This window comes from Python bivittatus, unplaced genomic scaffold (assembly GCF_059951505.1).
Source record: "Python bivittatus isolate LINGU-HERP-01145 unplaced genomic scaffold, Pbiv_v1 ctg000400_np1212, whole genome shotgun sequence".
NCBI lineage: Eukaryota > Metazoa > Chordata > Lepidosauria > Squamata > Pythonidae > Python > Python bivittatus.
This window is the reverse complement of record NW_028277073.1, coordinates 6,651,972-6,676,261: the sequence shown is the minus strand read 5'-3', so window position 1 is coordinate 6,676,261 and position 24,290 is coordinate 6,651,972. Positions and strand designations below refer to the sequence as shown.

Sequence of the window (24,290 nt, the reverse complement as noted above, 5' to 3'; positions counted from 1 at the left end):
AGTCAATCTGATGGAGTAAAAATGCAATTGCTACTTACTTGCTTTTCAAGTCAAATGCATGGCTAGAAAACACTGTTATAACTGAGCAACAGTGTAATATTATTTGATTTTTAAATCAGTTGCACTTTACAGTAACTAAATTCAATGCCTATTAATTTATCTTCTTTCCATGGATGTTGGCACAATATTGTCACTTGTAGTGGAAATGAAATAATATTGGAGGTTGCAGAATTCTTCTAGCAAGAGTGACGTTTAAGCCTTTGTGTATTTGATACTAGGAAGTGAGAGATGGATATATTAACAGGGCAAGGTTTAACAGGGCAAGGCATTAAGAAATTAGACATGGATGAGTAGATGGCCTTAAAAATGGATTAATTAGATATAAATACATAAAATAATTGCATGAAAAGCAAGATTTAACATTCCTCATTCCTACTACCTTGGAGAGAGAAAATTATGTGGCTGCTGGAATCTAGTTGGTGCCAAGAGACACTGAAAGATCATGAACTGGGATAGAAAAAAACTATAGGATATATAAGTTGTAAAAAGGTTGGATTGATGCTTGTTTTTTAGTCAGTTTTGATTTTTTCATAACATCGAACTGCTACTGTTTGGGGTGATTGAATATTGTACTCTTGGTGGGCATGAACATCAGTTACTGCTTGTAGAGATATGTCTTTAGAGGCAGTAGTAACACTGAATGGCATGTTGCCAATCAGAAGGTTAGGGTCAAAGGCAGATACAGTAAAAGCTGGACAGGTTATTTACTGGGGAAGAAAAGGAATCAAGGAATCATTGAATGTCCTCAAAAGCTTGGCATTCATTTAGAGAAGATCCTGCTGATTAATGGCAAACTCTGGAGGGTAAAGGCAGCAGAGTGGGACTGGCTACTTGGATGTTTGAAACAATAAAATCTTCTCATGTAAAGGTTCTGTTTTAAATAATGATCTCTCAGGATGAAACATTTCCATTTCTGCATAAGGTGGTCCTTGAGTGTATCTTGCTGATCCAACTTCAGGATTGTCTAAATGAAACAGTTTATCTCGACCCAATTTACTTTGGCTCCAACTTTGGGATGGCAGTGTCCTTCTTAGCCTGGTAAAAGGATTTTGCTGGAAGCAAGATAGGTAGAATGATTCTGCTGGACCTCTCAGCAGCTTCTTATATGGTATCCTTCTGAATAACCTTGCTGGACCGAGGCAAGGAGGTGTGGGGACTATTGTGTGGTGATTCTACATTTCTTCTCATGGATATGAGACATTTTAGACAACATGATTGGGGATGTTTCTTGGACTTTGGTCTATGAATATGGTATTTCAATATCTGCACAAAATCACTGGGAGAAATCACTTGATTTCATGAAGACAGGTTCTTTATTGTCAAAACACAAAATCTTGTCAATTACACCCTGAGAGGAAAAAAAGAGAAAAGCAGGCGGGGGGGCACTTCTCAAGAATCTCTCCCCACCACCCAAAACTACTTCTGGCTGTACTATGCTGTAATAACTTAAAATGAGAATTTCATGCAGTTTTTTTTTTTAAAGATTCTCTAAAAATAAGGCAGCAAGCAACACTACTTTTTACTTTTACTAAGTATCCATAAGGGTGCCATGTTGTTCTGTGGGAAAAGATTAAATATATAGAACATTTCCACTGAAATACACAATAACACATCTTTCACATATCTATAAGGGATGAGCAAATTATAAAAGTGATTGTACTGCAAAATTCCATAGATTTCAGTACTTTCTTTCTCAAATGGGAATAAACTAAATTCATTTCTGATGAGGAATAAAGGGGGTTTGACACTACTGTACATGTCTATAAACCAACCTTCCGAATTTTGTTAAATTCTAACATTGCAATTATATTCCACCGGCCATTGTCTTTGAAGTCTCCCCACTAAATCTAGCAAGACTTCATTCATGCTGGGAATGCTTACCCTGTTGGGAAAGAGAAAAGTCAAGGGAAAGGGACTCCGTCAATAGCCACCATCTCAAAGCACAAGGAGTCTTTCAATAGGCTCAACTAATTAAAGTGGGGATGAGGAGAGAGCCATGGATACAGAGGATTTCATCAAAGGAAGCTGCAACTCTTTTTCCATGCCAGTTGCTCTATTGGATTCGCTTAAATGTCTTCTGGTTTGAAAGTGGGTAGTTGGCCTGTTCCCACGTTACATACTCATGCACTCAAGCTAAGGCCTGAACAGGACTAGCACTGAAGGCAACTGGCCAGTAAAGCAGGATAACATTTCACTAGCTTTCTGTCTCTGGGCAAGTGTACATATACAGGGGAGAGAGAGAAAATATGAAGCCTAATAGGTCTTCCCAGGAAGTAGGTCAAAATCCTGGGTAACTAAGCAGCCCAGTTGGAGCTGTGCAGATGAAGAGGCTTGCTTGGTTTTTGAAGGCCGGGGTTAATTAGTTCCAACTCTGAATGTACCTCCTTTAGTTTTCTTCACAGGAATATCCAGCAACCATTCTTTGGATGAGAAAAATACATTTCACGCAGTCCTGAGGTAAAGGCAGAAGGTGCATGATCTGATCCTGGCACTCTACTACGGATCCATGTACAGAAGCACATTGCAATTCCCAGGCATCTTTATTGTTTAGACATTTCCTCTAAACGTACTTTGAAAGTGGTGTTTGGCTAGTGTACCTTACGGGATTGGGTTTTTAAAGATGCTTCTACAAAAATGGCTCTACAACAAGTTGTCAATTCAAGTTGTACTGTAACAGCAAATAAGATGGAAAACTCAGTAATTGTGGACAACAAAAGTCATCCTGGGCTTCTTTCTTCAGGATGAGGCTAAGAAACAGCAGGGCATTTCAGCTCAAGAAAGGCACAGCTAAAGATGCTTTATAAATAAAGGGTACAAAACCCACAAATACACCATTCTCATGTCACATGCTGCTGGAAGCACAAACTACTGTAAATCAAATCACTGGAATAAAGTCAAATATTGGTTCATACAGCACAAAAATTATCAGAAGAATTTACTTCCAGGTACTTGATGATAGTTTGTATTAGAATTAGATTTATACCCATAACTTTACAGAATCTCTTAGCTAATGGGTTATATGTTATACTCTTGAGACTACACTATCCTTTAGAGTGTGCCTGGATCTGGACCTGGATGTGTATTTTGTCCTTGACTTGATTTCCTTGCCCTCTGTAAGCACCGTAAGCAAGGAAACAAGAACTTATTGGTTTTCCTTAAATATAAATGGAAAAGATGGAACTTGAAAGAACGGAATCTAAATTCACCGAACTTGGAAGCTGCTCTCCTTTTTCTTCATGAACTTGCAGGCAACATTTCAACCACAGATTGATTTCCTCTTTTGTCAGCTATAGAACATGCTCATTCACACCATCTCATCATCTCCCAGGCACATAGTTAGTCACTTTTGCCCTTCCTCTTTCTCTATGGTTATGGACTAGAAAGGCCAGCGTCCTCCCAACACTCTTTTTCACCATTCGATGAAAAGCGCCCTCCCTAGACACGTATTTTCTATGGATTCACAGTTTAGCAGATAATATTTCTGGCTGCAGCCAGCATCATTTTGCAAAAAATCACACTTTTTGCAACTCTGGAAGCTCATAAACCTAACACATGCAGAACAGTGCAGCTTGGGAGAGTTCTAGCTCAGCAAACATGGCATTTTCTTTCCCTCTTTCACTACAACCTCCTATGGCTACAAATCCAGGTCAGACATTGTTTCAGACTTGGGGAACAGCTGGAGATGTCAGAAGGTCAAATTTGATCAGTGGCTTGGCAATCACCCGAACTTCCTCATTTAATGGATTTGATTTTAAGTTCACACTCTGGAGAGACTCCATTGAGGCAAGCTTCTCAATAGGTACATCTGGAAGAAGAAGAAGAAGAAGAAGAAGAAGAAGAAGAAGAAGAAGTGTAATATGAGTAATTTCCCACTGTATGCCAAATGGCAACATTTCAGGTAGCGAGGAACATCTGAGATGACCTTCTCCAGTCTGGCTCTCCCCAGATGTATTGGGACTACAATTCTCATAATTTATGGCCACCACAGACTTATGCAGTTGGAGAAAGCTGATCTAAGATAATGAACATTCTCTATCCAGCACTATTTTTTTAAAAAGAGAGAAATTGGACTAACAATTATGTATTCAAAATATTAATTTGAAGTGCATCTCAGGAATGTAATACAATGACAAAAATAATATTTCCTATATACTTTTATATGCCTTCCCTACAGAAGGCCCCATTTGAACCTTGGACACCCTTGGTTAGGGCTGGGAAAGACTCTTATCTTACACCAGGATAAGTCATTGTCAGTAATTTTTCAGACCTGGGATCCACTTTTACCCCAAATATGCATTTGAGGACTCATTGTATACTTCCCTTTTAAATTTACATCTGTACAGAGTCCGAGCAGTTGCAGTCAACCATGCATAGGAAGGCTTAGAAGCCAATTAATGTCTCTTGAAGCCTGAAATGAATGCTAATAATGTAGACAAAACTAAGCCAGATTTACCTCTTGTTTAATTTAATAAAAGGCAGCTTCCTATTTTACTGACTATTAAACTCACATACAGATAGAAAAAGCACCCTTATTAAAAAAAAAATCCACAAACCCTCAGATAATATTTTAAAACAAAACCGTTTCGTTTTAAATAAGTCTTTATAACAAGTCTTTATAACAATGTTATGGACATAAATATCTGCGAATAATATTCAGAAGACTGAAAAAGGCTTGGTTTTGCCCTGTGACAATAAAACATTACAACCATTTAATAAGAAATAAAAGGGTTAGGGTTAGGGTTCAAATCACACATACCAACAAAAAATATGATGACCAGTTTTAAAGGACAGTTATGGTTATAACATAGGACAAGATTTCCTCAGTCTTCAGATGAAAACATGTTTTTTAGAACATGGCAAACATCCAAGGTTGCTTTACATTCCACTGCGTAGTATGAACCCAGAAAAATGAATTAAATGAATAAACCTTGCTTAGGTTAACCCACAATAACTCTGTTGTCCGAACACAGCCATTATGTGACTGTTTGGTTCGGTAGTTGTTTTCATGGAGGCAGGTGTGTACAAATCAGTCTTCTCCTCCCCAGCAGAAGACACTAGTTCTGAATCTCAGTACACAGGGTTGTCTGAACAGAGCATTCTCTTCTTCTTGGGATTGTCAGTGGCTTCTCTGTAGGGTTACTTTGATAGTGGTAGATACCAGAGACTTTCTCTACCAATTTTGATTATGTGCCATCAAGTCAGTGTCGATCCTTAATAACCACCCAGATAGACTTCTCCAGGATTCTGCTGCTAAATGGCATTCCGCTGCTGATCAGCAGTGTGACCTGTATTTGTGAGTCTTTATTCTAGGGTTCTTCCTCCATTTTAACCTCCTTGTAAACAGATTATCACATCCTCTAGCCAATTTCTGCTCAATCATTTTTTACAATGTCTCTTTAAACAGAAAGTGCTGGGTATATATTCTTACAGTGATGGCCAGTACAAAATTATTTAACACATACTTGACAAGTAACTAGCTGATACAATTACAATGCTGCTGCACTCCACTGTAATGAAATAATCTGTAGTCAGAAAGTAGTCTAGAAAATATAGAAAATATCACTAAAAATCATGAAGGCTATAAGAAGCAAGTTACTCAAGGTCTCGAGTAAATTTTCATTGCCTCCAATGAAAAACCTACTTAATGGAAAAGCTATTTTTCCCCATTTAATAAACATCCCTATGCAAGTCCAATGTTTTTATCTAGATTTTTCAGTGCAGTATACACAATTTATTCTAAAAACCTCTGCTTTATTCAGAAATCCATTTATGATGTTTAGTTTTGTATCTGTTATCTTGCCAGGAGCTCTGGTTTTAAACACATATAAAATGCTCTGGGAAATCACTGGGAGTTGCAGCAATAACAAGTGTAACTAACAGCAGCCGGTCTACTAAAAAGATCAAGTTCAATCCCATGGCTATACAAGTCTGGAAAACAGCAAGGGAAAAAGGATAAATACATTTTTTAAACCTTAAATACAGTATCAATTTAACAGCTATGCTCCAAATTTCTTCTAAGGATCTCAAGTCAGCAAGAACCAGCACTTTCCTAAAAAAAATGTGGCAATATTCACCATTGAGATGAACTTCAACTCCACCAAACTTAAACTGTCATACAAAAGGACCGAGCCCGCTTCAGAGACATACATTATCAAAAGAATGTGTCTCTAAGCTTTTCCCAGCTTGATGCTTTCCAGATATATTAGCAGCACAGCTTCTAAAATTCCCTGCTGGCATGACCAACTAGGAAAGTAAGGGAAGGTATTTTAAGTCCAAGGTTGTCTAGAACAGCACTATAGTGTTCAGATGAGTCATTTTCAGGCATTCTGAAAATGAGGGTTTATTCTGCAGCGAGAGGAATTCTTCTTTGAAATGGCCTTCTCGGTGGTTCTTTGCCCACTCTGGAACTGAAGCCTTCATGTCAGGCAGAGACCTTTTGGCTTATGAGCTGACTTAACTGCTGGCATTTTAAGGAATGGGTGACATTTATTCTTAAGAATATCAGCACATTTTAATGTGTACCTTGTTGTTATTACCCTTTCTGAGGACTTTTTGCAGTGAAAAGAAATGATCAAAATTGAGCTATTATGTATTAAGCAAAATGAATTTGGTTAGTACCTTGGATGGGAGACTATATACAATCCCAGGAGTGTAGGCTAGACTGGAAGTAAAGAAATAATCTTAGAAAAAAGCTCATACATTTAAATAATTTACCTTTTAGGATAACAATTCTCCCCCAGCAATTTACAAGTCATAGACGTAATTTGAAAAAAAAAATACAATACATATTGTTTAAAAACAAACAAGCTTACATCTCAGGCCTAAGACCCCAAATGGCACTTGGTGGTAATAACTGTTTGGGATGAGGAAGGATTAATGCCAATTTCCTATTATTAGTGAGCTGTAGCTCTTTGTAGATAAAACACAGGTTTCCAATTATATAATTAAGGAAATATTTCACCACCTCACTCTTTTAGACTGCATTCTAATAAAGGCGGTTGGTTTAATAATGTTTCAATCTGAGGTTTGTTTGTTTTTTTAATTGTATGATTTGGGTCTTTTAATCAGATATTGACTTAAAATAGTTAGCTATTGCTGGGTGTTTCTTTCAACATGAAAAAGTGGGGTGGGGGTGAGGGCAAAGATCAAAGTCCTTGTTTTTTCCAAAAAGTAAAATTAACAAAATTACTGTTTTGAAACATGACTATCCTATCCCATAGTCAGCCAAAGGGGTCTTTGTATCTATTATGAGATTGTTTAGGTATACATTATGCATACCTGCACATTTATGCACATTCTCCCTCTGGGATATCACGTAGGCATCCTGCAGTGAGACATGCATGCATCTGTGGCAGGTGTTTTCCCCCCCATGAAAATCAACATTTTTCAATGATAGGAACATTTATTGTGGGAAATGAGGAGGAAGTGAGAAGACCTTTTCATTCATTTTTAGGACAGCGATCTCTACCCAACTAGAGAAAACTTTCATAGGAAAAGGGAGAAGGCAAATAAAGCTGTGAGTTCCTTTATCTGAAAGCAGACTCATTAACATCCATGCAACATGTCTTTCAGAGAACTGAACTCACCAAAGTGTACAAAAATACAAACAAAATTAAACATCACTGCATTTATACAAAGCTAAAAGCCTCGGCTTGTTGCCCACTTTTGAAGACTGACCTTTTCTTATTTCATTTGCAATAAATATTGCCTGTACTTCCTTGGACTTAGACTGCAGTTTTATCAGGTCAGAGGACAAATTCTGAAATAAGCTTTCATTATTCCCTTAAACTGGAAAATCATTTAACGGCAGAAGTGGCTCAAAGCTTTTTGTTGATCACTGCATATTAAAAAAAAAAAAAGTTAAAGGATTCAAGGAAAGTCAGCGTATGTCAAGGGAAAGGTTATGGAAGACCTTTTATTTCTCTTTCAAAAAATACACATTAAGACAGAGAACTCTGTTAATGGCATAGAATCCTTCAAAGCTGAAATAGAAAATCAGAAAGGACAAGCTGGAAATAGGTTGTAGTTATTTGGGGGGGGGAAACATGTATGTCCCTCAAGTTGAGAAAGGCCATAGTAGGGCATAAGCAGTAGAGAAACAGATGTCACATGTGTCCGTGACTTCGCATGTCACTAGATAGACAGCAAGGTATGGTGGTTAAGTTGTTGGAGGAGGGCTTGAGAGACGCATGTTTAAGTCCCCCCTTGGCCATGCAAACTCCTTTTCTCTTGGCCCAACATTCCTCTCAAGGCTGTAGTCAGATTAGAACTTGGGGATAAAATTAGGATCCTTGCTCCTGGAGAAAGGACAGAATAGATATCTAATAAATAAATATTTCCTAGGTTCATTTCGAATGGAATTTTGTATGATGGAATGAAGAATGTGGTTGACTTAACCAAGCACTTTGACTAATTCCCCCACTGCTAAAGAAAAGAACTAAAGAGAAAGATACAGGATATGGGCTTTGCATTTCACAAAGCTTTTCTTACTGATAGTGGTAAGCTGCTCTGCCTCAATTACTTCTACTCTACCGTCACCACTAGTTTTTTTTTTTTATTAAGATCAGCTACATTAGAGATGTTCTTCGCTCACCCTTCCAGTTCCAGGAAATTTAAAATCCCAGAGTTTCAGGCAAATTTTAGGCAAACTTGATTCATGTATATGGATAAAGAGGATAGCAAGTCTGTTCTCCTTATTGCCTCCCTCTGAATATTTAATGGCCAACTTCCTTGTCTACTAATGAGAAAAGGCATGTGTTGGAGAGCAATGGGTCCTCCAGGAGCTGCCGTGCTAGAAAATGCTACAGAGAACCCGAGAGAAATAAATTCAGCTAACATTCTGGAGAATTCACTAACTTCTTGCATTATTTGGATTGTGGGATCTCCCTTGTTATGACACAGCCATACAGCCTACCAATTAATCCAAAAAGATAGGATTTACAGTTTGTGGGGGCGTCTATAGAGAAGGCAAGAGAATAACTTCAAAGAGTTGGATTATTTCTCATTAAAAGCACTAAAAAGATTTCTTCAACTGTATTAATTATTTCAAGAAAAAGTATTGGGATTATTTACTGTATGGAACAGAACAGATGCATTAAAAAAACCTAGGAATAAAAAAAGCTGTGCTCACTCCTTATACCCTCCTCCTTCTGTCTTTATTCCTACTGCCTTTGTGTACCACCAGACACTGTACATTTTTTAAAAAGGCATCAGTCACACTGGATATGTTCTTAGCGCAATAAAAAAAAAAAAGGCAAATGGCAGAGTCTGAAAGGCATAACAGAACGTTTGACGTGGTGGAGGTCTCTGCTGTATGGAAAAGGGAGGGTTCCCTTTATTGCCACTTCTTGCTCAAAACTCCCCATCCCAAAGCTATTTTTCTTGTCAAATAAACCATCAGTCTGGGACCCCATTACAAATGTCTATATATAAGGTATAGGCTAGGAGAAACACTGAAGGTATTCACCAAGTGGCATTAATTGGTGTATCTAGGGTGATTCACCTTTCACTGAATCACTTAACGAATGATTTCAGGGGAATGGAAATAGATAAATCCTAATGGATTGATTTTGAGTAGATTATCACTACCCAAACAGATCTTTGCTTGGGATTTTACCCAGTCCTCTGCAAAATGATCCATTCACATCACTCCTTAACTGTAGAGGAATGACTGTTAGGCTTGCCTAAGGCCAAAAAACTGCTGCAAAAGGAATTAAACCCCATATAATGGGGGAGGGGGGGAAGAATCACACAGTTATACAACAATGCCTGAAGGCTACCATCTACATGATGCTAACTAGTATGAAATAGGTTGCCCTGCGGAAATGGCGGATTTGATTTCTCAACAGGTCTTTCAGAGGGCCAAAATGATGGAAAATGAGAAGGCCTCACAAAAAGCTTCCTCAATCTAATGCTATCCAAATGGGTTGGCCTAACATTTTTCTTATTCTTCCAGTCCAATCCATCTAGACTTCACACTAGAAGCTCTTTTGCCTCCACATCTGATCGGCTTTATGGAGCCAATCCATCTACTTTGGAAATGTTTAATTTTTTAAAACAAGAATAACACTCCACATGGATTATGAAGTCCATGGAAATCCATGCCATACTAAATTTGCCAGTCTTTAAGGTGCTAAAGGCTGTCTCTCTTTTGCTCCTACAGATGAGTTCATTTACTTCTCGCGAAGGTGTGTTTTTAATGTTATTCAATCTTAAGGTTTAGAAACAGTTTAAAAATGAACAATTGAATGCCAATCTTTTTATTATGATTTTGAAAGCTACTGGAAAGTGCCTGTTGGTTTGCATTCTGTCCACAGTTCATAAAAAGACATCACTAGAATAAAATTAGGCTGTTTCAATGGTAAAAGTCATTACTTCTTCATTGCTTCTTTTCACTTCTAGTCACTCAGTCTTCTTCAATATGTTCAGTTAATACCTGATTTTATTACACTTTCCTGGAATTCAGGAGAAGGCTCTATTCAAAGCAAATCAAAATTAGCCCCAAATGCTGGGATTAACATTCTGAGATTAACTGCATGTACAGAAATAAGTAATCCTTATTTGATCTCATCATTCAAAATGATTCATGATTCTTACTTGAATGAAAAAATTATCTCTATCTCTAAATTATCTGATAAGAAAGATCAATATAAATAAACTCAGACAGTAATTATTGCTCTCTGCCACTACAACCTGGCAGGAATCAAAGAATTTTTCACATAGGAGAGGCGCACATCTAATCTCATTAATGTTTAGATACGGCAAAAAAGAGAAAACTATACAATGACTCTTCCAGGTTAACATTTTTTGGGGTTCACCATGCAAACACTTATATTTTAGGGTACTACATGCACCAATAAATAAAATAAGAGAGGGGAGTTAAATTTTGCTGATACCTCTCCCACTGTGCTCCTTCTTTCTTGCACTGCAATATTTTTATAAACATTGGCAGTACAGTAATAGCCTACTACTTATAGCCATGTAAACAGTCCTAATAATAAGTGATAGCTATGCTGGAATTCTGTCTGTCTGTCTGTCTGTCTGTCTGTCTGTCTGTCTGTCTGTCTATCTATCTATCTATCTATCTATCTATCTATCTATCTATCTATCTATCTATCTATCTTAAAGACTTATATGACTGCCCATCTTATGTATCATATCCAAGGGCAGCTCACAAAACCATAAACCACAACGAAATCTTCCAGTGCCCCAAAGGCAACATTCAACTTTCCTGGGTCTCAGTTTCACTCTACCCCAAGAAGAAGAGCCAGCTCTTCAAGGCCTTTTGGAAGGTGCAGATGGTGGGGGCTTCCTAAATCATGACTTTCAAACAACAGTAGATTAAAGAAATCATCATTTGTTCCAATTTAAAATGTAATAACAAACTAATTTGCTTTGAAATGGGAAGCCAGAAAAGGAATCAAGTATGTGCAAGATGACAAGAGAGATGGAAAAGGGATTGCTGTATCGTGGTTGTTAATAGATGGAGGAAGGGAAGAAGCAAGTCAAATGTACAGCTTTACTTTCTATTTTTAATAAGCAATTTTTATTACTTGCTAATAAAAATAATCAGTTGATATCTCCTTGGGGAAGGCAATGGTGAAAGAATGTTCTGGAATGGAAATAAAGCTGCAAGGGTTGGATACGAACACTAATGCTTGTGTGAACGTGTATGCATGAGAAGGAGGTAGAGAAACATTCAGTTTTCAGTTACATTGACTACCAAGAGGCAATACATGACTAGCTTCATCCTTATTAAGAATTGTCAGACATACATAGCCAGATATTATTCAATGGGATTCAAGTCCTCTATGAGATATTGAATTTATACACCCTTGCAACTTTACATGACTATATACAGTGCTTTAGGAGGTCCTGGTGTTCAGGAATGTTATAGGAAGAGATCTATCTATCTATCTATCTATCTATCTATCTATCTATCTATCTATCTATCTATCCATCCACCCACCCACCCACCCACCTTGTCTTAAGTTCTCTGAGAGACAGAGAGAGAGAGAGAGAGAGAGAGAGAGAGAGAGAGAGAGAGAGAGAGAGAGAGGAGATTACATTATGTCACACCCCATGTAAAGCCTCATACACAGAGGCATGACCCAATGGAACATCTGTGTATCTCTCTTTCTGAGAGCTTAAGGGAAGTGGACTGCACATACCGTTTTGATAGATTCAGGTGTTTCCTGAACCTTTACCTAAAGTTTGTTTTTATTTGCAATATAAATATAAAGCATCAATATTTGCTTTATTTGTTCACATGAATCAAGCTTGCCTCCTGTTACCATATTACAGATATCATAAATCTCCAATATTCTCTTCTCCAATGAAACCCATGGCTATTGTTGCATGACACAAACTAGCTGACCACATTTTGGTTTAGCGCATTTTACATTCCCAGTCCAGTTGTGTTGTGCAACTACCAAAATTGTGTTAGCTAAACCATAGTTAGCAGGCTGTGCAAGTAGGCAGTGTGAACTCTCCCTTCTCAGTTGGTTTCTTTGTATGGTAATGGTTTCCAATATCCTTTGATTTATCAGTTTCATGTTAAGTAGATCATACAGCAGCCTCACAGTTAAAAAGTTTCTTAAGAACTTAAAAAAAGATGTAATCTTTTGACATCTCAGAAACTCATAAAGACTTGGCATGCTCAGCTTAAATTAAATTAAAATTTAATTTTGTGAAAAGATAAATGAAAAACTATTAATTAATGTTTCATGTTCCACTCAGCTTGATCTAAGAAAAACATGTGGCTATCTAATTCAGTTCAGTGACACATTTTTCCCCTTTAAAAATTATTATTCTCATCTCAATTAAGATTCAGTAGTTTAATTAAGAAAGCCCCAGCACCAAATAGTATTGGAGAAAAGGTATCACTTTTTTTGACATGTTCAGGCTCCATCTGGAACACTACAGAGCTGATTCAGAGGCTAAGCTTCCAGAAAACCACCAGACCAGCATGGTCCAGAAGAGGAACACAGAGCCCTGGGATACTCTGGGGATATTCTGTTCTCAGAATGGCAGGTTTGCCCATAGCTAATTTGGAGTTGCCTACACCAGGTGGCCACACCTAATCAACCCCAACTTCCTCCAAAAGCTAGTATCAGCTTTCCAGCACAAATTCAGTTGTAGCTACCCAGATATCTTGACACAGCAATGCTGTCAGATAAACTTCTTCACTGCATAGAAATCATTCTAAGCAGTTGATTGACACTGCTTATCTTCCTTGTAGTCTAAATCCAAGGCCTCTTTTTCTCACACTTTTTGCAGCTTAATAGTTTCTCACTCTAGAAGCTAGATTGGATGTTGGGTGTTGACATACCAAACATTCTTGCCTTCAGAAACTCTAGTGTCTAGACTGTCTCCTGCATCGGCAGGATGACAGACTGTCAGAGAAGTCGCAGGACAATAGATTACATTGAGAAGTTGAATAAACATCGCACAAAAAGACCATGACGAACCACTTCTATCCTGTTTTTAAGAAGACTCCATGGTTGTGTCCATGCAGTCACCAGGGCTCAAGCTCAACTTGTGACTGACTTGAAGGTACTCACTTCTGAGTAAGCCTACATTCTGGATGCACCTTATTTGTGTAGAGGGGGCCATCCTGCAGTTTCAAGCTCACCATGGGAAGGTGACCCAGGGCAGGGAACAATATCTCTCTCCAGTTATCTGCTTTTTGAAAAAGGGAGCTATTTCCTTAGTTTACATAATGGATTCAGAACCAATTGCTGGGTAATTCCTATACTTTAGCTACTGACACTAGCTGGCCACTCAAGAGGCATCGTTTCATATTAGCAGAGCAGTCTGCCAGACGGGGGAAATTTTTACGGAAATCGCCAGAGACTGTGATTTAGGAGGTCAGCTTAATGTTTGCTTATAATTGTATATCTGCATTCATTTTTAATGTTTAAGTCTGTAAGACACGGGAAGTCCTTTCCTTCTTTGTAACTTGCACTGTCTGAAACTGGTTAGTCAGAACAAGGAACTCTCTTAGTCCATCACAAAATACAGTCTTTTAATGAACTTGGACTGAGTTCCCACTTTATTTCCACTGAATTTGACAGCTGATGCCCCAAAGATACACTACACTGAATAACAATAAGCTTTGGCACCTGACCCAGATAAGTAATGAGGATGGCACAGGCCAATATGCAATAAGGGAAAATCTTTGTTTGGGCTTGTTTGAAAGGACAAGCAGGGTCAGTCCTGGTTAGTAGGTCTGGGCAGAGCTCTGGAGCTGAAAGGCAATACCTGATTTTGGTTGCATATCAAGCACCTCCTGGGGATACTCCAATCCCCAGAAAAACATATCGTTTATGGTGCTCCTGACAAATGCTACATGTCCACTCACATGTGCTCCATCACATTTTGCCCTTCCACTCCTGATCTCGGCACAACTGAGTTGGTTTTAGTACTTGGATGGGAGTTCTCTAGGAAATTCAAGAGCTGTAAACTAGTTTGGGAAGTCAAAAAACACACCTAAAGGAATAGCAAACCACATGTGTACTGTTATCAAGAAACCATATGGATGTGTAATGAAACTTGCTGTTGCGAAGGTTAACAGTTAACAAGCAATTTCCAGAAGCGATTAAGAAAGGAAGTGGGTGAACCCAGTGTCCGTTTGAAGGATTCAAACCAGAGCTTGGGCAAAGCTGACTTTCCCTCAGCTCCCAGAGCTCTAAAACCCACTGGAAACTGCTGTTTTACAGTCTCCTTGTGGGAAGCCTCTGTATGGAGCTCTTGTTGGTGATCCCAGGTCCTCCCCTTTATCCAGAGAGGAATTTTGAGGCACTGATCTGTTTGTCAGCTCCTTGTTCCACTGTGGTCGAGCCATCTTCAGTTCACTAATGCTTCCCCAGAAGCATTATGCCATCTGATTCTCCTTCAATCCTCAGCGAAAGAAGTTTCATATAAGTTTAAGGATTAAAAAAGAAGGAATACAAAGTTGGCTCATTTGATCAAAGTTAACATATATATGATGTTTTCTAGTAGCTCTTAATGGGTTTTTCTTGACCAGGACTGAATGATGAGTCTTTAAAGATTTGTTTACAGATAAGATATGGGAAGAAGATGGGGGGTTTTTTGGTGTATTTTCAGAGAAAGTGATAAGCTTTGGTATTAAAAGGAAAGGAAGGAATACAAAGTTGGCTTATTTGATTAAGAGTGGGTTTATTTGATCAAGTTCAGAATATATATGTTGTTGTTTCTGGTAGCTCTTAATGGACTTTTTTTTTACTAGGACCGAATGATGAGATTTTAAAGATTTGTTTATAGATAAGAGATAAGACATGGAAAGAAGAGATTTTTTCAGCAGTATTTTTAGAGAAAGTGATAAGTTACTGTGTAAAAAGTAAAGAAAAGAAATATAAAACTGATTTATTTGATTAAGGTTAAAATATAGATGTTATTATTTCTGGTAACTCTTAATGGACTTTTACTGAGAGGTGGGATATGGGAAGAAGAGACCTTTTGTTGAAATATCAGAGAAGGTGATAAGTTATTGAAGTTGTTTGTACTTATCTTGTTGGAGAGGGAAGCATTTCTTTATATATCTTTTTTCTTCCTAATTATTAATTTTTTTCTGCACTTTTTATTTTTTCTTTTTTATATTCTTCGTTTGTATTAGTTTTTTTTATCTATGTTGGCTGGTGTGGGTCTTCCGGGCTGTGTGGCCATGTTCTGGAAGTTTTGTTTCCTAACGTTTCACCAGCATCTGTGACCGGCATCTTCAGAGGGCAGGAGCACAGACAGGAGCAGTTCTCTCCGTGCCCAGGATGATGTGACCCTTTTGTGGGTATTTACAGAGATCAGCGAGGGTGCCTGAAGGGGGTGGTGGGGGTGGTGGGGTGGGGGTGGGGGTTTGGGTTAACGAGTGGCTGCTTGTTTTGGTGTCAGAATCTGTGTGTATCTTCCTGGGGATTAGGCAGGGTTTTTTCTTCTATTGAGTTGTTAACGAGTGGCTGCTGTGAGTGATTAGCATGTTCATTGTGTGAATTGTTCACACGTCCTGGTGGTTGAGTTGAGTTCATTGACCTTTTGCAGGCTGTATTTTTCAGGATTGGTAGCCAGGTTTTGTTGATTTTCAGACTCTCCTCTTTTTTATTGAAACTGTGCTGGTGTTTGTGAATCTCAATGGCTTCCCAGTATAGCCTGGTATAGTGGCTGTTGGCGTTGTCCAGTATCTCTGTGTTTTCAAATAGGATTTTGTGTCCAGTGTGCTTGAGAGCATGTTCAGCTACTGCAGATTTTTCTGGTTGCTGTAGTCTGCAGTGTCTTTCATGTTCTTTTATCCTGGTATGGATGTTGCGTTTAGTGGTCCCAATGTATACTTGCCCGCAGCTGCATGGTATGCGGTATACTCCTGCGGCGGTGAGGGGATCCCTTTTGTCTTTTGCTGATTTTAGCATTTGTTGTATTTTTCTGGTGGGTCTGAAGATTGTTTGGAAATTGTGTTTTTCCATCAGTTTTCCCATGTGGTCCGTGACCCCTTTGATGTAGGGCAGAAATACTTTGTTGGTGGGTGGCTGTTTTTCTTCTTCAGTCGCATGTTGTTTTCTTGGTTTGATGGCTCTTTTTATTTCATTCTTGGAGTAGCCATTCGCTTGTAGGACCCAATTAAGATGGTTAAGTTCAGAGTTTAGGAATTGGGTTTTGCAGATCCGATTGGCACGATCCATCAGGGTTTTGATAATGTCTCTTTTCTGACGTGGGATAATGCCTTTTTATCTACGTATTTGTAAATTTCAATAAAAAATTATTATATGTATATAAAAAAGAAACCATATGGATGTGTCCAGGTAGTCTCCAAGAGTCAAGCTCAATTCCAAGGAATCTTTTTTCACTCTTGGGGTGGGGTGGGGGTGGCATGCCTATCTGTAAAAAAGCAATTGCACCCTGCGCTCAAAAGACTGACGGCAAACAGACCAGAACACACCCCCTCCAGCCAACTGATCAACATTCTTGCAACTAATTAATTTTGCTTAGGGGGCTTTTAATTCTGCATTGTTTATCTCAGCAGACATTCATTAGATCTAATGAACGTTGTTGCTTTTAGATACTTTTTTCACCTAAACAACGCAAGACCAGAAAATAGGAGTGTATTGATAGCATTGTTCCAGAAAATGTAACTTAAAAGTTGGCACTAATAATAAACCGGAGCGCTGAACAAAACCTAACATATTTCAAGTCTTTTAAATATTTTATATAATGCCCTAATTTGTATGTATGCACTGAATACATGCATTCGTTGCTATTAAGTGTGTAATCCAGTGCTTTCTAATGAGAACATTCTGAGCATTTTGACTGCAGTGCCATTCAGTTTCTCCCACAGCTATTATTTTATGTCTTTCCCTCACTCTTCCACCCTCCCCGCTCCATTTCATCTGTCTCCTGTATCGTCTAAACACTTAAAAGCAATCTCATTTGGAATAGGCAGCTACGAATACAATTCACAGGATTTATTTTGTAATTTAAATGCTCTTTCCTTGACACACGGCTTAGATTTGCTTTGTTCCCCATAGCTGTTTTGATTATATGAGGATTTTAAGGGGTGGGGAGAACAATCACTATGTTAAAAAAAACAGCTAAACAGAAGACATGCGAGGTTGCAATACTTTGTCAACTCAGTGCGTAGGTGAGCTGTCACGCATCAAACACTACCTGTTTCTCCGTAAAGAAAAACAAAAACAAAAAATGCCATGGGAAATGATGGAAGTAGGCAGGCACTGAATAAAACTGTTCCTCTAAAATGAAGGTCCATGAAAATGGAAAGGGCACGGAACAAGGGCTGCATTGAAACCAGCCCTGCCTCCTTGAAACTGGAGAAACTAATGAAGGATCCCTTTGCAAATGTTCTCTACTAATATTGCTTATGTGAAAGATGCTTCCAAAATGTCTTTCTCCGTATTTGTCTGAAGTAATGAGGGCCTGCCCTTCTTCGACACTGCAGGCATAATAAGGTGAGAAATCACAACTGGCATTAGAGGAAAATTCTGCATGAAAAATCATGTAATTCTAAGTGCGGAAAGCTTAGTAGTGAGAAATTCACTTCAAGTTAGGGTTCAGTTTTTCTCAATGAGATCTCCTTCTAGTTTAAAGCTGTGCAATTCTATCCAAAGCATAATAGTCTATTTTCTACAGCAAATGGTCCTCTGACTGTATTATAGTTTTGCTGTATTTTTGCCTCTTTTTAAATGTTGCTGTATGAAAGGCATTGTCTCTTTTGCCATGTTTTGTTTAATGGGCTCTGTTGATATTCGGGTTATGTCAATGCTGAAATGGAATTAAAATATGTATAATTAAGCAGGAGAAGAATGCTTGCTTTCTGATTAGTTACACTAGACATCTCTGCCTAATATTTTTGCCATAGCTCAGTATGCTCAAATAACACTGGGTCATTTTCTTAACGTGTTACTTTGCTTGTTGTTCCCCGCCCCCCAACAGACCTTTTTTGCTCTTTAACAGAATTGGAGACCAATTAATCATCAGGTGGCAGAACCTAGCTAATCTTTTTTGAGCTTGGATGCTAAATTGGAGTTGGATCTGGTTAGTTCTTTTGATAATGCTCAAGCTCAGATACTTCGGTCACCTAATGTGAAGAGAGGACTCTTTGGAAAAGACCCTGATGCTGGGAAAGATTGGAAGCAAAAGGAGAAGAGGACGGCAGAGGATGAGATGGTTAGAGAGCATCACCGAAGCAATGAGCATGAAACTGAGCCAACTCAGGGAGGCAGTGAAGGACAGGAAGGCCTGGCGCAATATGGTTCATGGGGTCACGAAGAGTCGGACACGATTTAACGACTGAACAACAACAACAACTGGTTAGTTCTTAGATGGGAGATTACCAGGAACACCCAGGGTTATAGACCAGACTGTTAATTAAAACATTCAAATCAAGCATTCAAATTAAATGTGATAAACATATGAATGTATATATGTGATGCATAAAAAGGAATGCAGCTTTGCGTGGTCACAATTGCCATATTGACCTTGTTGGAACATCCCCCCTCCATCCCCCTGAATCCAGATACAGACCAAGATTTAACCAGGACTGAGTGCAAACAAAGAGATGCAATTTAGTCATGGGGGACTCCACATTAAATACTGTATGTGCTTCCTTTCTTTGGGACTTCAGTCCAGTCAGCTGTTGCATCCAGTGACACCAACCAATTTAAACCACTGTGTTTGTTGTGCCTTCTTTAGTTTGGGTGTTAACACTTTCAAAGTACAGGTGAGAATGAGCCTCAGAAGATTAATGAACATGGAGGACTTTAAAGAAGTATAAGCAAAGTCAGGAATACTTCAGAAGATGCGCTTAGTATTCCTGCTACACTTCCACTTTATTCTCACTTTATTTATCAGTGGCTTGCAAGACTGATGTCAGGCCTAGGGGTAGACCAGATCAGAAAACTAACTCCACAGGAAGATTAGAACACTGCTTTATTGAGACAGGCCAGAGTAACAGAATCTCGCAAGGCTGATTGTACTTTGAGACGTACTTTGAGACTTGCAAGATTGATGTTCCGAGGCAGTCAAGACAAGAAGCACACCCAGAAGTACTAGCTCTAGCTTTATTGTAAGGTTACATGAATAGCATTTACATTCACAGAATCTTGCAAGTCTGAAAGTGCATCTTTCCCCTCTCGCCTTTACAGTCCAAGAAACTAGGGAGGGTCTCTTCTGAGAGTTTTGCCACACCCCCGTTGCTTCTGCAGGCTCAGCTGCCTCTTATCTGACCATTGCCTCATCTGCAGCTCTTCCTCCTGTCTCCCAAGGTCATCCCCACATACCATTACACATACACTGTGATTAACCATGATTTAGCCATGGTTTGACTAAACCAGGTGTCTGGATTCAGATTTCGTGTAGCTTACCAAAGCACATTAAGCTATAATCTTTTTTTTCTTGTACTGGCATCATCCAGCAGCTCTTGAGGAAGACTTATAATTAATAGCCTAAGAAAACCCCTTAAACCCTCAGTGACTCCAGTTGAAGTATCTTGGATGACAGGGCTGGGAAAGAACTCTGCTGATGACCACATAGGGTAATTGCTGGTCATATTAAACAGTATTGCATTGAAAGCCAGTGGTATTCTCAGGCTAAATGTAGGTGCAAAAATCCAGAAAGCCACTAAGTGGCTGCAAAAGAAAAGATGCAGAAAAGTCTAGTTCTGTACTGCCATCTAGTTGTCATCCCAGACATTGCAGCCCAGGTCTAGTAGCCCTAGTTTTAATGGTAGTATGTTGACTCAGCCAGAATGATTGGGTGCCCAAAACACTAGAACCAAACAAAATACATTATGTGTTAGTATGCAATATAACCTCAGATTATGCCTTCTTATTACTGTAACTTTGTCCTGCATCTAACTCAAGTCTCTTACTAGCTTTTCCAGTATTGTGCTACCTACTTTTTTTTTATTTTATTTTTTATCTGCGCTCAGTCATTACTGACTCTGCAGTGACTGCTTGGACGAGTCCTTGCAGTTTTCAAGGCAAGTGTTTCGGAAGTGGTTTGCCAGAACCTCCTTCCTACAGCAGAGCCCAGCTGGCGCGCGCAGGAGGCGGGGTTTCCGTTGCTTTGCCCCCTTTTCGGGCGAGCGCGGTTTTCGCGTTTTACCGGCAACTGCTCCCGACTCCTTTCCAAGGCGCCGCCAGCATTTCTCCTCCCACCTGGAGTGAGAGTATCCATTTATCTACTCACGTGAGTTTTCAACCTGTTGGGTTGACAGGAACTGGGGAGGAAACAGGAGCTCACCCTGTTTAACACGAAGGCTGGACTCGAACTGCTGAAGCGTCAGCCATTTCTGGCCGGCAACTTTCAGCATCATTAAACTGCTGCGCCACTGCGTCCCCCTATTGTGCTACCTACTAGAGGAACTTTATAGGACACTTACGGATCACTGTTGGTTTCTAAACCCTAGTCAGCTAAAACTGTCACAGCTCTTCCTGCCTCTGATGCTGAAGCTAAACAATAGCTGTGCAATGTATTGTCGAAGGCTTTCACGGCCGGCATATGATGGCTGGTGTGGGTCTTCTGGGCTATGTGGCTGTGTTCTGGAAATTTTGTTTCCTAACGTTTCGCCAGCACCTGTGACCAGCATCTTCAGAGGGCAGGAGCACAGACAGGAACAGTTCTCTCCATGCCCAGGGTGATGTGACCCTTTTTGTGGGTATAAATAGAGATTTGAGGGGGGGGGGAAGGGGGGAATTGGGGGGGGGGGTTGGGTTACTGAGTGGCTGCTTGTTTTGGTGTCAGAATCTGTGTGTATCTTCCTGGGGATTAGGCAGGGTTTTTTCTTCTATTGAGTTGTTAACGAGTGGCTGCTGAGGGTGATTAGCAAGTTCATTGTGTGAACTGTTCACACGCCCTGGTGGTTGAGCTGAGTTCGTTGACCTTTTGCAGGCTGTATTTTTCAGGATTGGTAGCCAGGTTTTGTTGATTTTTAGACTCTCCTCTTTTTTATTGAAACTGTGCTGGTGTTTGTGAATCTCAATGGCTTCCCGGTATAGCCTGGTATAGTGGCTGTTGGTGTTGTCCAGTATCTCTGTGTTTTCAAATAGGATTTTGTGTCCAGTGTGCTTAAGAGCATGTTCAGCTACTGCAGATTTTTCTGGTTGCTGTAGTCTGCAGTGTCTTTCGTGTTCTTTTATCCTGGTATGGATGCTGCGTTTAGTGGTCCCGATGTATACTTGCCCGCAACTGCATGGTATGCGGTATACTCCTGCGGCGGTGAGGGGATCCCTTTTGTCTTTTGCTGATTTTAGCATTTGTTGTATTTTTCTGGTGGGTCTGAAGATTGTTTGGAAATTGTGTTTTTCCATCAGTTTTCCCATGTGGTCCGTGACCCCTTTGATGTAGGGCAGAAATACTTTGTTGGTGGGTGGCTGTTTTTCTTCTTTAGTCGCATGTTGTTTTCTTGGTTTGATGGCTCTTTTTATTTCATTCTTGGAGTAGCCATTCCCTTGTAGGACCCAATTAAGATGGTTAAGTTCAGAGTTTAGGAGCTGGGTTTCGCAGATCCGATTGGCACGATCCATGAGGGTTTTGATAATGCCTCTTTTCTGATGTTCCACTACACCAGGCTATACCGAGAAGCCACTGAGATTCACAAACACCAGCACAGTTTCAATAAAAAAGAGGAGAGTCTAAAAATCAACAAAACCTGGCTACCAATCCTGAAAAATACAGCCTGCAAAAGGTCAACGAACTCAGCTCAGCCACCAGGACGTGTGAACAGTTCACACAATGAACATGCTAATCACCCCCAGCAGCCCCTCATTAACAATTCAATAGAAGAAAAAACCCTGCCTAATCCCCAGGAAGATACACACAGATTCTGACGCCAAAACAAGCAGCCACTCAGTAACCCAACCCCCCCACACACACACCCAATCCCACCTTTCCCCCCCCCCCCATCTCTATAAATACCCACAAAAGGGCCACATCACCCTGGGCACAGAGAGAACTGCTCCTGTCTGTGCTCCTGTCCTCTGAAGATGCTGGTCACAGGTGCTGGTGAAACGTTAGGAAACAAAACTTCCAGAACACGGCCACACAGCCCGGAAGACCCACACCAGCCATAATAGCTGTGCACTTACTATTCAATATTCAAGACTACCATAGGGTGAATATTTTTTTTTATTGCTCCTTTGTTTCATGATGTGTCTCTTCGCTATGTCTAATTAATGCAGTTGAAAGAAACTTGAAATATTGGGCAGTACCAACAGGATTATTTGCAAGACTTCAATTTAGTTGTGTTAGGGAAGCAAACCACAGGAGAAATCCTATGTCTGAGTTTAAATTGTCTTAGAAAATTACTAAGAAAAATATTGAATTGTATCAAGGTGGGCTCAGATCCCCTTTTTTTTTTCTGTTGAAATTTATAAACTTGCTTCTTCATTTGTTCCACAATGCCCAGATCCCTGTGCAAAGTACTTTTTTAAGTGCATCACAACCTTTACAATGTTCAGGCTCCCAATAGCTGAATAATAATTGGGCAAGGTAAATGAAGCAGCAAGGTGGAGCCCATATAGTGAAGGGCTGGAGGTCTCAAAACTCCCTTCACAGAAGTCCTCTAGGTCTACACACCCTCCCTGACTTGGTGTCACTGCTTGGTAGTTACTGCTGCCTCCACCTATTTTACAGGGAACACCTTATTTTGTGTCCTACCCCTGCTCCCAGATTGTGAAAGACATAGGGGTCTCCAAACCATTACTCTTATTTTACTCTACCTTATTTCTAGAGGAGAAAAGGGACATTGAGGACAAGTGAAATAATTTCTATATTGCAGCCTCCTAGATGTATAGCTAGTGGTTTCAGCTTTTCCTCCACTCTTTGGGAAAGAAATCTATCTTGAATCAGGTATGCAAAATCAAACTTTATTAAAAAATAAAGTAACTTAAAGGATACCATTCTTTTGGATACAGACTGATGTTGCAACAGTAAAAATTATTGCTCTTCTAAACTATTGCAAAGACCTCTCTCAATCTGATGCTCAGTCAGTTAGATATCTTACATTAAAGGATGAGGCAAGGGGCAATGGTGCCTTGACCCCAGGATGGAGGGGGTAACTTGGAGGAGATGGAAGCATGATGACGTATTAGGCAGTTTCTACCAATGGGAAACTGCCTATCCTGAAGCAGCAGAGGAGACGTTGCAAAGTTAGATTTGCGGCATTTCCTCTGGAGTGGCAATGCAGACAGAAGTTAATGGGCCCACTCTGACAAGGCCCTTGCAATGGAGACACTCAGCCTTACATTTTGTGGGGCCAAAAATACTGGTGAAATTGTCCCTGTTTATGCTAACAATGGAAAATGAGAGCATAAACTGAGATTGTTTTTTTTTTAATTATCTGAAAGAGAAACATTTGAAAAGTAACTTCTAACATGATGGCTTATTCAGTCTGGCTTCTCAGACCTCCCCCCCCCCCAAAATAATGAAAACTAGTTAAAGCAGCCGCTTCCTGAAACACTGGAGTAGACATATGACAAATTTTCCAATCAATCTAATACCCAGGCAACCTCACAGCACAAATGCACCTTCCAAAATCCTCCCTTTTTGCAGTCTGAAGAAAATTTACAGCTCGGATTTAATGGCAATCACCTAACAATGGAGAGGAAACGCTGATTTGGGGTCAGAAACAATGCAAATCGAACACGTAAGCTGTGGATAGATTTAGCACATGTAAACATTTAAAATCAACTTCCCAAACTTCTCCCCCT

The 24,290-nt window shown here is 39.6% G+C and overlaps 1 protein-coding gene across 3 annotated transcripts in view; it reads right to left on the bottom strand.

Moving 5' to 3' along the window:
- Positions 1–2,581: 2,581 nt before the first annotated feature.
- LRRC20 (leucine rich repeat containing 20) overlaps positions 2,582–24,290 on the bottom strand; it is an 83,104-nt gene continuing 61,395 nt past the window's right edge. For all 3 annotated transcript variants that reach the window (XM_088144371.1, XM_007421697.4, XM_007421696.4), the window contains exon 5: positions 2,582–3,865. In XM_088144371.1, the coding sequence (XP_088000497.1) occupies positions 3,720–3,865 (146 nt within the window). In that variant the 3' untranslated portion in view covers positions 2,582–3,719. The remainder of the gene's footprint in view (positions 3,866–24,290) is intronic.